The sequence below is a fragment of the Ischnura elegans genome, chromosome 2, assembly GCF_921293095.1.
Source record: "Ischnura elegans chromosome 2, ioIscEleg1.1, whole genome shotgun sequence".
NCBI classification, from domain to species: Eukaryota; Metazoa; Arthropoda; class Insecta; order Odonata; family Coenagrionidae; genus Ischnura; species Ischnura elegans.
The window spans coordinates 141,325,479-141,339,159 of record NC_060247.1 but is presented as its reverse complement, the minus strand read 5'-3'; the positions used below and the strand labels follow the sequence as shown (position 1 = coordinate 141,339,159).

Genomic DNA, 13,681 nt, shown 5'->3' with positions numbered 1-13,681 from the left:
ATAATTTAGCGTAGTTAGTGACTCATGCATGAGTTATTACATGCTTAAACATGTATGCAACTAGTAAGTGTTGACAGTGATTGTAAGCCATTAAGTATACATGCAGATCCTATTTCACCGTATCGAAGTCAAACTATCCTAGAGCTAAACTATCGCAGGTAATATGGTCTCTTATTGTACGCGGAAAAACGGCATCTTAAATCTATCGTCTCTGTTGTGTATTTCCCTTATCTTGTCCTTAAGATCGTTTATGTCTTAATAATTAGGCTCTCTCAAGATATCAATATAGGCAAAAAGTATTCTGCTTGACATTTCCGCCAAAGATTTAATCTACCTTTTTCCTTCAATCGGTTAGACTTTCCCATTCTAAATTCTTAATTAATTCAGTTGCACTACCATAGTTATCGTAGCAATTTTAAACTAATCACGCTGCTCGCGTTTGCATATTTTATCTGTATCCGAAACAATTCTTCTGCCATACGGGTCCCTTACACTAGCAGGGCAAATGGGTTCTCGCGAGAGAATAATAGCATCGTTCTTTTACTTTTCATCGCTTTTTAATAAATCCTACTTTACGATTTACCTGCCAGCAAATTTCCTGAATGTGCTTTCCCCAGGATAAGTCGTGGGTAAGAGTTACCCCTACATACTTAATCGACTCTTCATTCAATCACTTTACTCCATTAATTGAAAAAGTTTCGTTGGTTTTTTTTTCAAATAATCGATTTTCAAATCAACCTATAGTGGGGATCAATGAAAGAAATATTTTTGTCAGAGGCCTGAAGAAGCTAGGATTCGTAAAGCATGTAGTGGGAAGATTTTCGGAAGAGAAAGTAAAAGAGAGGTGTTATTTCGCACTCGTCCGGTTTCACCTTGAGCATGTAGCGACCACATGAGATCCGGCGCAGAAAAACTAAATCCGTACATTTAATAAGACACAAAGGAAAGCTGAGCGATTCGTTAAAATCTGTTATGGACTTAAAGAAAGACTTACTTAGGTTTTCAGCGAATAAGGCTGTGAGGCGCTAGATACTCGTAGACTACCAGCAGATTAGATTGCTTGAGCAAATAAGAATAGATATATTACACAGCGACCTAAGTCATATTAAAACCTCATTGTGTTTTCGGGTCCGACAGAAGCGATAAATTAATGTATTTAATGCGGCAAAATATCTTTAATTAAATAATTAAAGATAATAATGGATGAGTATGGGAATTCGCTTTTTCACATGAACAATGTAGGACTTCAATAAATACTAGGTGCAACTTCGTTTTCGCATATCCTATTCTTTTTGCCAAGGGCTGATACCCCCCAAGGCCACACTCCTATTGAGGCGGATTGGGGGATGGTGTGTAGATGTATTAGCTGCCGGCTGCGGTTTCTCGCCTCTCATTGGCCTCACAGTTTGCATTTCGACGACCAATAACGCGGGAGTTGTGATAAAATGTGTAGTCTATTGCAGGGACTGTGGGGTGAACAAATATTCTCTCCTTCAAAATGGAGGTTGGAAGGTTACGCACAAACGTGCCCCCTCAGACGCTAAGAAAATAGACAAGATTATACGGTTATCATTACATTTGTTTTGTTTTGTATATTACGGAGCCTTAATCATTTCATTTTATATTGGTAACTTCCATATTGAAATAAAGAGAAAAATTTCCATAGCAATTGTTGTATATTGTTTTATTCTCAAATATAAGAAGACTGTTTGCCTCTCAGGCCCTTGGGCCCACCCCTGAAAAAAATCCTGCATCCGGCCTCGGATAAATTCGGAGATAAGTACATCGACTGGAAGACCTCTGCTGGGATGCACTAGAATCTAGAATTTTGCACAACTAACAAGAAGCGGTGAAATACGAAAAAATGCTCTTGGAAGCCTTCGCACTATCTCGAATTAATATGAATGAGTTGAAACTTATTATCTGTTAGAATCATGGTCAGCGTAGAATTAAAGATCTATTTTTTCAGTTTTTGATTTGAAACTCCGCGAGTGAATATCACTCTTCCCTTTGTGGAAAGTCATCCACCCGCCGCTGGTGTGAAGATCAGAAGAGCGTGAAAATCATTAATATCTCCGTGAAACTTCTCTTCAGTTTCCATTTTGGGTTTATTTCCAGAGCAAGTTTTCTCATCCGAAGACCTTATCGATGGTTTTATCTTCGATGTCTTTAATCCGCTGTGGCTGAACTGTCGTATCCTTAGATCGCGACTAGGCATCGACCCTATCTTTTGATTGTACAAAAGCGTGTTTGGGCTGCTAATCTTGCATTGATAATTATCGCATTTTCTTTTAATGAGACGAGAGGAAAGCTTTGAGTGAAAATATTTTCCCCAATATAGCGGGTAATGGCCTCATTAGCCATTTTTATGTCATATTCACCGATTGTGATAGTTATAAAATCAAAGAGACTCGAATTTTCCCATTTTCGATCCCTCGCATACACATCGAGCTTTACGCGAAGAAGAAAATCGACAGTCTTAATCCTTTCGCATAGAGCTGTGAAACTGTTTCTTTGAAAGGCGTTGGAAATGGGGAAATGCGACCAGAATTTCAATAGGGACTGTGGCTTAAAAATCAACCACAAGTGGAACCCTGCTCCGCAAAATATATGCAAAAATAAAATGACAACTCCTTCGCCCCCTCCCCTTTCAACTTACTTTCCTCCATGAACCCTTTTAAATACCGTCCTCGGAAAAACTATCCCTATTCCATGAGAAAAATTGACGAGCAGCGGCCACGAAACGTCGGGCAACAAACCGAATAAGTACGCGAGGAACACCCGAAAATACATCAATAACAGCTGTTCAACTGTTCATTTTGATGTACCTACCGTTTATTTTCATCCTGTTCATTAAAACTAACATATTTTAAAATTATATTTGACGAACGGTCTAGGTGTATTGTACGTGTTGTGTATTTTCCGTATTATTTCCTCCCCGGTCAGCCCTTGCGGAAACCAATGATGAAAGTTGATGCTATTCCAATGACTATATGACTCCCGGTAAATTAATCTTCCTCAAAGAAGTTTTTCCGTTTTCAGTGCTGGCAATTAGTGGGTCCAGTTCCTATGAATTCAATTGTTTCAGGCGTGTTACTTTTGGAAGACCCATCTGTAATAATGATGAAAGCAACTATGTTTCTGTCCTTTGGGGTTTTTTTATTGGTACTACTAGTATCGACACCATTGCGTCATCTTCAAGTGCTATCTGCGTCATCCAGTTCCTATCGTTCTTAGTATATATATAATATGCTCTTCACATTTGTCGTTCCTACATGTTTCATTATGTTATTTTACGACTCTACAAAAAATAAATTTAGCATAAGTTTCTCTTTGCGGTTAAATGTTTTTTACTGACGTCATATTAGACTATTATGTATTTAATATTATACTAGACTACATATTAGACTTTTATGAAACATAATATCAGCCTAATTTTATTCTCTCCAAGAAGTAGAACAAACTTTTTCTCAAATTTATATTGAGAACTTACTCATGATCAGCGTTCACTGCGGTTTATTATAAGTATTCTTTCCCCATCCAACTTTCTATTTACTTTCATTATCATATTAGATAATGTTTCTACAATTCAATAATGCAGGAGTAGAATTGACTTAATATTATGGATAACTAAGGCCAATTGTTTTTTTCTCCAATAGCGCAGTTAAGGATTGTTCAAAGTAACGCTCAAAGTCTCTCTTATAAAACTTTGTTGCATAAACATATCTTATAAAAGAAATTAATTAACTTTCAACAGTGGCAAAAACTACGAAAAGGTAAACGAACCGTTAATTGACCGCGAACAAAGCAAAACGCGAAATGAAAGCGGCAAAGTAATTTCCGTTACTTTGAATATAGTCTGTATACCGTAGGGTGGCGCACGGGCCCACCAGGTGCCTCAGTCGGTCCCATAGTTTTTAGTAGTGCTGAGGGAAACACGATGCGCGAACTGACTGTGCGCGAATCTCCTTTATTTATTTCTTTGTTCACGGCTGGTGTCCATCACCCCCCCCCCCCCCACAAAGCCTATTGAGGCGGTTTGCGGGGTGGTATTTAGATGACGAGAGCAGTGGCGTAGCCAGGAATTCCGTTCGGGGGGGGGGGAGTCCGAAAGCAGGGGTGGAAATTAAAAAAAAAATAGGGTACTAAGTAGAGGGTTTTAAACTAATTTTAATGCTTTTCATAATCGAAAAAAACTTCGTTTGTAAAAAAAATATTTTTTAAATTCATGATTTTTTCAATATTTTGTTATCTTTTATGGGGAAAAAAATTGTATTCGGGGGGTGTCCGGACCCCCCCCCCTCCCCTGGCAACGGAACTGGCTTCCCGCTCCCCCTCCTGCGAAATGAGGTGCTGTGGACTCAACTTACTCTGTGTGTCGTCAGTGTAAAGCGTTTGAGCGATGTGGATATGATGAAGGGGAGGGCGCGCGTGATGTTTGTCGGTCGTGTTCCGTGCGATGGATGATCGCCGACATGGGCAAAGGTGTCACGGCGCTATGGGAAGGAAGTGCGCTTGCCATATCGCATTGCTTTCCTCCCTCCCCCCCCTCTCTCTCGCAACTGGTGAGTGAGTGAGTTCTCTCGGAGGCCAGAATGAGATGAGCATTATGGGATCGTCGTCTGCTCTTCATCTTCGCCATCAAAATGTGACCCGGAAGTGCACTCATTTTATTGTGAACTTCTCTCGGGTTGTCCAACGGTTTCTCGAGTCCATTTCTCCCAACATTTCGATTCGGCCTTCGTCTTCAGGGGTCTTCTGATTGCTGTGACATCTAATGTTTCCGATTTGAATATATTCTGACTGGTTGTCCACCGGTTTCTATTCTTCCTCTCTGATTCGCTTCAGATTTTGCCGCTAAGCGTTGCGGAGGGATCGGGTTGGTGGGAGGCTTCGCATGCCATGGGCTCGGGTTCATATCCCGGCGGTGGCAGGGGATTGATGGAGACTGCCCGATCATTGCTTTGTGGAGGGCACTTCAAGTGCGTACAGCACTCCTTTCATCCGACGGGAGGTTAAGCTGTCACCTCCACGGCTGTGAAATGGCGGCCTTTAGTGAAGATCAGGCTAATGCCGACAATTGGTTTCCGCCCACATAATTCCTTCCCTAACTATCCGCCAATGACCGAAGCTGTGGGTCGTCTCCTCCGAAAACGCAAAATCCGAACGATGAGCAAAAACGAAAGCATACCATACCCGAATTGATTTCATTTTGCTTTTCCTGTTATTGCTGTTCCTGTTATTGATTTCATTTTGAATTTCGGGGGCATTTGTGATAACCAACGAGAGTATATAGATTTGTAGGCCGGAAAGTGCTACGTTTTTCTGCATTCATTATTAACCCATGAATTCGGGAGATGAATGCGAAAATACGCATACTTAGACTCATTCAGTCGTGATTTGAGAGAACTCATCACTTTCAATGGACCACTCTTTTGTTCCCGGCGAATTCCTCCTTAGTAAAGCATAGGTACTCCGTTGCTTTTGATGTTGAAATGGCATCAATCAGTGGCTATATCAGCCCGAAGGGTGGTTAGGTTAGGCGAGGTTAGAGCTCACCCCGGAATAGGCCACAGACGTGTGAACTTCGCCCTTTCACGGCAAGGGGGACAGTTCCTTTCGTAGGGCAACCTCGCATTTTTGTTTAGTTTACTTGAAGGGTGTCCTAAAGCTGCACGGCGGGTTGCATAATCCACAGGAAACTCTAGCGGTCGGACAACTGGCACCTACTACAGCGAGGGCAGTTCGAAAAAAGTTCAGCTCATGCGGGAGGGTGAGAAGGCGCTATTTTCAATGTTTGAACAACTTTTGGAGATAAATTCGATTTCGATTGAAAATTGATTCCTTGAAAAATCGATATTGACCAACACATTTCAATCACCAATCCTATACCATTCATTGCACCATACCCAATGATTAGTCGAACAAAAGTTTTACAGGCCATGTCTTTTGTGAACTTGCTGGTCCCTTTGATATTTCTCATGACCCAATGTAGTGTTTGGAATGCCTTTTTAGTGATGCCTTCCATATTTATATCCCAACTCTAAGTTCTTAGCCATTTGGGCACCTGTATACATATATGGAAGAATGATAATAAAATTGTATCTAAATGATACAGACATTCGCAAATATGTAATAATATGTTATAATTTTATTTTTCTCGAAGATAATTACATCGACTCACCTCATGAGCAGCATGAGCTCATGGTAATTATGTAGCCAAAGATGCAGCAGTTTCTAGCAGTTTGGATGGCAATACATAATGAGGCAGGTTGTCCATTTACGTGGATGGGAAAAATCCAGATTTCTCAGGGAATTTTGGTCTTTAGAAAAACCCTGGAAAGTGAGTGTCCAAGAAAAGTCAGTTTTTTGAAACTTGCAGGAATCGGCAGAAACCATTTGAATGCATTGGATCCTCACGACGTAGGTACCCCAAGCAAAGGAAAAGTGAAATATTTTGGTCAGATTTTTGTTTATATTTTTCCAGAGATCTCTGTAATGGAAGCTCCTCTTCCAATATCTTTTCATTGAAAGAATTATCTTTTTGAAGAGTCGCTTACTTGATATTTTTCACTTTTTCACGTACTTACCGCTCATGTTTGGAAGCCAATTAGCAGTACCATTTAGTTATTGGCCATGAGTTCAGGGCACTGTAGTTTCTATCTGGGGTATTTCATGGGGTTAAATTTGTGGTCATCTTGAGAATATTAATGATAGACATCTTTTGAAGGAGGAAGCAAAGACTGTCCACCTTGCTATTATTAGGAACATTCAGGATAATATCTGTGATGTATTTCCTCATGTATTAAAGTGCAAGTTGAAGTTATTTAGAATTTATTGGCTTAATTAACTTCATCTTAGTGCAGTAACTTGAATGTATGGAAAATTTTCTATAGTCATAAGATATTATTCACCATTAAAATGACTTAGCAACTTTTCCTGTGATCAGTAATATCAATTTCTTTAGCAATATTTATCCAAAAATTTTTATGTTTAGCACTGCAGATAGCTAACAACAGACAAGAGCTCTGTGGTTCAGTTCTGAATGGTCACCCATTAGCCCATCCTTTGTCTAGGTCTAACATTACTTATCTTCAGTGTCCTTACGGTAGCTGGTGTGTTAATGGGGCTACACTCTTGCCCATAATGAGTATGCATAAAAAAGAATGCGTGTCTGTGGAGAAGGTTTCTATGCTATCTAATCTGTCGTAATTGGCCCAAAGGGCCTTCAAGGACCTATATTCCTTGTGGCCCATTTGCCAAGTATTAGTTTCAGTGCAGCGGTTTCATTTTTGCTTTTCAGTTACCACTTGGAGGGTGGCTTGTTTTATAGGAGTCTCTTAATTGCTCTTTTGGGGCCATTTTTCAATAATTTCTCTGGTGACATTTGGTTGATTTTAATTTCATCTCAACTTTATTGATCTTCTTTTATGATAGGAAGTAGGATGTGAAATGAAATTCTCTGTTTTACTTGAGCTGGAAATTTTTTTAATTTAAGGACGTGTCATTACATCTCCAACCATTGTAGCTAAAATACAGATGGATTTAATGCGTATTATGTCTTTTACCCTCCAAGTGTGCCATCCTATTTTGCTTGGCATGCTGAAGAATACCAGGGGTTTTCGGCAAATTTGTAGGTTTGCACTTGAACATTATTATAAAGCCTAATATGTATGCATTTTCAAAAACTATTTTTTTTTCATTTGCTCTCTATACCTATGTGTATGTTAAAGAATAACAGATACAAAAAAATAGTTAGAAAAGTTACATGAAGCCCAAAAAATAAAGGGCGTGAGTTTAAAAATAATCAGTCGATAGATTGGCCCTTGCATATATGTACCCCCAAGCCCACTTGTTGTATGAGGGTCAAGGTAGAAGGCTGTGATTTAATTAACATAGAGCTGAATATATGAAGCTTAAAATTATTTCAATCAATATTTTGTAGGATTCATTTTTCCCTGAAAATCATGCTTTTAGCTGAAAAACTAACATTTTTCTTTGAAGTACACAATAAAATACTTCCTTGACAACCAGTCATAATTATTGTTATGGAAAGCATTTTTAACTATAATTAGTAATTTGGGTGTGACTTTGGAATGTATTCCCCTTTCCAGTCTGATTGCATTGAGAGTTTTTTAATGAATGTTTTCACAAAATTCCTCCTATGACTAACGTTCTATATGTGCCGAGGTAAAGAAATATTGCCAGTCAGGATGGCATCTTGAGCAATCTGATTATTTTTGTGTGCATATTTCTTGAAAATTATATTTTAGGGGTAGGTTTTAATGGAAATTAATTGCTATTTTCTGTACACTTTTCAGATATCAACGAATGCTTGGTGTCAAATGGAGGTTGCCAACAAATTTGCACCAACAACATTGGAAGCTTCAAGTGTTCCTGCACATCAGGATACATTCTCCATGCCAATGGCAGAACTTGTACGAGATCTCGGCACAAGAATCTCTCATCCCCACGGCCAGGCAGGCACGCTCAAAGGAGCCATGTGCCGTGGGACACCAGAAAGGGTGCAATCGCCCTTGACCTCGATGATGAGGGTGGCGAAGAGAGGGAAGAATATCAGGATGTAGTGGGCGTTGGGGACGAAGGGCTTTATGGCTCCGCCAGGGGTGAGGCTCTTGCTTCAAGTTCTGACTCGGACTGGCGGCATGGCACTAAGCAGGCGGATGTGGTTCCACACGAAGATGGGTATTCCGCGTCCCCTTGTCACGTGTGTCACCAGGTGTGCCACTGGTCTAGCAGTGGCAGTCATGGGGTGAGATGTGGTTGCTGGCATGGCTATGCAATCACAGATGGCTCTGATGTCGGCTGCACTGGTAAGCAAGCATGAGTTCCCCCACTGCAACGATTCGACTACCTCCAAGTATTCCAACTGTCTGGCTAACCACTTACTATCTGCATGGATGGATTCTGTCTCATAGGTTTGTATTTTCTAACAGTGTAAGCAATTTATCTTCTTCTGCACTCTACAGTATTAGATTTTATCATGTTTTGTTTCCATATTAATTCATAGTAACTATTCTTGTATCTTGTTGCCTGTTTGTGAAATTTAATTATACAACAGCACTTTTTGACCCATAAATTTGGATCAAATAAAATAATTTTTGTAGTTAAGTGTTGTAAACCTTTTTTTGGCATTACCTAGGAGTTTCATATTCATTTGTTATCATATAGCGTTGTACTTTATTTGACTTCTATAAATTTTAGTATCTGATGAATGATGAAATATTAACAATGTGCTTGTGATCATGCAGATATTAACCAGCTTAAATTTGATGAATGATGCCTGGTACGTTTTTAAGAATTCATTTGTAGAGAGATTTGGTTTCATTATAAAAGGTATGGGCATTTATTTTTAAATCTGTAATCTTTATAGTTCATTCCAAATATTTTTAATTTTCAAAATTAATTTAGAAAGTGATTTGCACACTACACAGTACAATGCTCAAAGACCTCTGTTTGATGGCATTTAAGTTTTTATTTTTTGTGTTATGATCAGTAGAAATTTATATGGCTTCATAGTTTTTATCAGTGCTACGAGGTATTATGGTGATGTAATAGGTCCTTTAATTAATAGAAATTTCTACCCTGAGGTCTTTTGTGCTCAGAAAAAGTAGCTAAAAATCCCAGTCAAATTAGCCTGCAGATTTGGATGAAGGCTGTACAAAGCTTGTTCAGGTAGCATGAACATCATATGTCATAATTCAGAAAGCTTGGCCTTTGCTCAAATAAATAGACTAGCCTCGCATGACTCCTCATTGCCATTAGGCACAATCCTATGAGAAAACTTGAGTACGGAAAACTCATAAACCTTTAAATGGTATGTTTTACCATGGAAGCTTACCAAGTACCAAGGTCAGCACCACATGCCATAATCTCTCACCCGCTATAATAGTTGTAACGGAGTATAGAGCTTTATAGAAATGATAGACTGATATAAATTTCTCTGTCTATCTATATGCAACATTTTGCATGGAATATGAACATTACGTTGCATGAAAACTGAATGAAATAATGTGAAAAGATATTTATTGGTTTAAATTGTTGAGCACTTTTTGATGCGGCTGTTTATGTTGATTATTTTTATTTTCAGACATTGATGAGTGCTCTGTGCACCCATCTCTGTGTCGTAATGGAGGGTGCATCAACACAATTGGTTCATTCATTTGTCGCTGCCATCCAGGGTACTTGCTCGTTAGGAATACGTGTGTCGATGTGAATGAGTGTGCAGGAAATGCAGGAAGACAGCTTTGTGATCAGGTGTGCATTAATACACCAGGTATTGCATATTTTATTCATTTACCTTACATGTAATTTTTAATTTTATTTTTGAATACATTAAGGGTTCAGAAACAGTTCAAAATGGCAATTTACAGTGTTTTTCTCCTTTCCTAAGACATCAAATATAAATATGGCATTATGATATCTACTATTTCAATTTGAGATTCACTTCATCTATTATAGTTTTTTCATAAACCAAGTTTGATGTACTTCAATGCTTTATTTATTTTAGTGTTGGTACTGGTTGCAAAATATTTCTTGTGAGATAAGTGATTGTTAAACTTTCAGGAAAATCTAACTCGCATTGCACTTCTTGCAAAAGGAAAATGAGTTTGGTGTAAATTTTGAAGACACTAAAGCTTGTCTTCATTCAAATATAAGGTAATGCATTTCATAAAATCTTTGCTTCTTCAAAGTTCTCACCAAATACTTCTGGAGTGCCCTTAAGGGAATCAGACCTCCCACCCTCTCCACCTGGCCAAATTTTGTCTTTTTTGGTGGCCTATTACTCCCTTTAATTATCCCTTGACTTACTCACTTAGGAGCAGCCTTGAGGCTTGAGGATTTTATTTAAATTGAGGATGGCTGTAAAACATTCATTGGGTGCATTCAACCTCACTTCGGCCAATGATCTCTTAATCATTACATCATGATCACTCTGTTTGAGTGCACTGAATTTAGAAGTACTCAACATGACTCACCTGATTTCCTCTCTTCTTCTTCTCCATTGTGATCAGAAGTAAGCCAATATTTCCCTCACTCACTAAACTGGCAAATGATCAGTGCCATGTTGATCAGTTCTATGATTTTTTTACGGCACACTTCCTCAGTGATCAGAGGTGATCACTCATTGTGACTGATGTGTCCACTGTTTTATAGTCGGGAAATGTGAGGGAATGTTTGTGTGTTATGGGGGCCACTTTCTTGTGCTTCAATGTAGTCTTTTGTGCTCTCATCAATGAGCCATAAATTTTCTCCTTTTGTTGAATCAGTGGCTTGTGTGCGATAAGTACGCCACTAGCGATAACTAAGGAGGTGAGTGACCATCTCCCATTTTGCACGTTTGGTGGAGAATGAAGACAGGTGGGGTTGCTGACTGGACAGTGGAAACGATACCCTAGGGCGGGCTCGCAAGGATACTCTCCTGGGGCAGGAACTGTAAGCGCTAGCTTTTCTCCTCTGCACCCAGAAGGAGAAGGATGGGAAGGAACAAGGAAGGAGGCGCTGCTGCGATGAGAGCCCGACGACGTTTCCGGGGAGGGGATAGGGAGGAAGGGAAGGGACGAGGAATCCCGCGCCGTCACAAAGGCGGGCGGGCCCTACTAACAGCGAAACCAAGCGAAACGCAATTAATATGCTACCAATCCTAGTGGATTTTCCTATGAGGAAGAAAAATCCATCGATCGAATTGGTGGATTGCTGACTGGACAGTGTCATCAGACACAGGGGCCAGGGTCAGCCCAAGAAGGCAGTCTGGGACTCAAGATCAGACATTTAGGCATATCGATGGCTAAGTTCTACCAATACGTATCTCAAAAATGGCTACTCTTCAGAAGAACAAAAAAACGATTTATTATATTAATTGTGTATTATTTTAATTGAAATTAAAAACCAGAAATACATAAAACTGAAAAAGAAGTATACATTTGCAAACAAAGAGTTGTTTTTTGCTTGAATTTTATTTTTTATTAACAGTATTAACTCAGACCGGCCAAATTTTGAGGAAAGTGTTGTTAGAACTTAGCCATCGATATCACTTGGAAAGTGCAATAGGTCCCAATGGTGAGACTGTGTGTTATGACCTTACGAAAATGCTTGTTTGTTACTCGGGAGCTGCTTAGCTCATTTACAATGCAGGAGCAGGAACAGTACATAGGCAGCAGAGAATAGAATCGTTGGAGTGACTCATGTGGTTTTTTCGATTCAATTGTCGCCAACATCCCTTGGAGACACCGGCAATAGTTTTCTTTTCTGATCTGCAGGCAGTTACCGCTGCAGCTGCCACAAGGGCTACACCCTGCTGAGTGGGGGTGGGGCTAAGGAGGAGCAAGGAGCAGCATCCTTGTGTGTGGACGTTGACGAGTGCTCACTGGGCTCGTGCTCGCACTCGTGTTCAAACCACGCTGGGGGCTTTGTTTGCCACTGCCCCCAAGGGATGGCGCTGCACCATGACGGGCGGACGTGCATTCCCCATCGTAGTGGATACGATGATGATGATGACGACGATGATTATGTGGACTGGAGTAGGCATAATGTTGCTTATGATATGAGCAGGTAATCGCCATTTATTGCCTATGCTCGATTTATTGGAATTGACTATAATTACAGCTTTTCCTGGAGTTTCCAGGATCATCAAAAAGTTGATTCCCAATTTTTTTTGCTTGTGACTTTTTAACATTTTTATGTCATGCTTCAAAGCATTTAAAGACAACAATGGATTTTTGGATTTCAACTTGAAGTCCCTTTTATTTAAATACCAGCAAAAGCTTGAAGAGATGTTACTAAATACTATTTATTTCTCCATTCAGCTTGAGGTAAAGCATGTTGCTCATTAGAAGGCATTATTTATTGATATTTTCTCGACTCGAAAATTATCGACAAATGAAATAAAAATAATCTATGAACTCCATTAAACAATTTTTAAAGCAATTTTTACCGCATTATATTAAATTCAAATTGGAATTAATTTGAAATTTAATTACTAATGTGATAGCCATATTTTAGAACCTATTTACTCTCCATGAAATATGTCTTCATGGAACTTGATGACAGGAATGGATCTGTCTCAATTTGCCCTCACCTTTCATGCAATGAATTGATTGCATTTACTGGGGAGTGGTTGTATACGTTTCAGCGAATGACTTTATTTTTCATAACTTTTGTAATCCATTGCAGCCAAACTCAAAGCCTCTGAAATATCAAGTCTATAGTAAATGTGAACCGTTCCTTCATGAATATTGCATTTAGAGGATTCTCTAGTTGCCCTCTAGAGGTTTGATTACCCATTAAATGAGCTTAAGTTGCCTCTCATGCTGCTGATGGCAGAGGGATCTGAATTTCACGTAGAAATAAGATATAATTAGGGCCGTGAGATAAAATTAATGTTTGTGAGGATATTCAAAATCTATCAAATTCTTTATTTTTCAATTCCATTCCTTGCAATTGCAAATACTCTCTCCAAAATATTGAGAGATAAATCGATTGCTCTGCACTCATATTCTGTGCTGTGGAGAATTTTGTTAACAACCCATTACAATGCACGCCAATATATGTGGAAGCATCAATTAAGCTTCTACAAAATGGATTAGGGTCTCTTCTATCTAGTCCACTTGGATTCTTTGTGAAATTGCTCAAGAGTTAACTTCATCTGAACTTATAGTTT

At 39.2% G+C, this 13,681-nt stretch overlaps 1 protein-coding gene across 3 annotated transcripts in view; it reads left to right on the top strand.

The window, feature by feature from the left end:
- LOC124154711 overlaps positions 1-13,681 on the top strand; it is a 143,965-nt gene that overhangs the window by 74,376 nt on the left and 55,908 nt on the right. For 2 of the 3 annotated variants that reach the window (XM_046528594.1, XM_046528596.1), the window contains exons 3-5: positions 8,322-8,834; positions 10,112-10,297; positions 12,282-12,573. In XM_046528594.1, coding sequence (XP_046384550.1) covers positions 8,322-8,834; positions 10,112-10,297; positions 12,282-12,573 — 991 coding nt within the window. Of the gene's footprint in view, positions 1-8,321; positions 8,940-10,111; positions 10,298-12,281; positions 12,574-13,681 lie in introns of those variants that run through there. The other variant, XM_046528595.1, reaches the window with a different exon arrangement.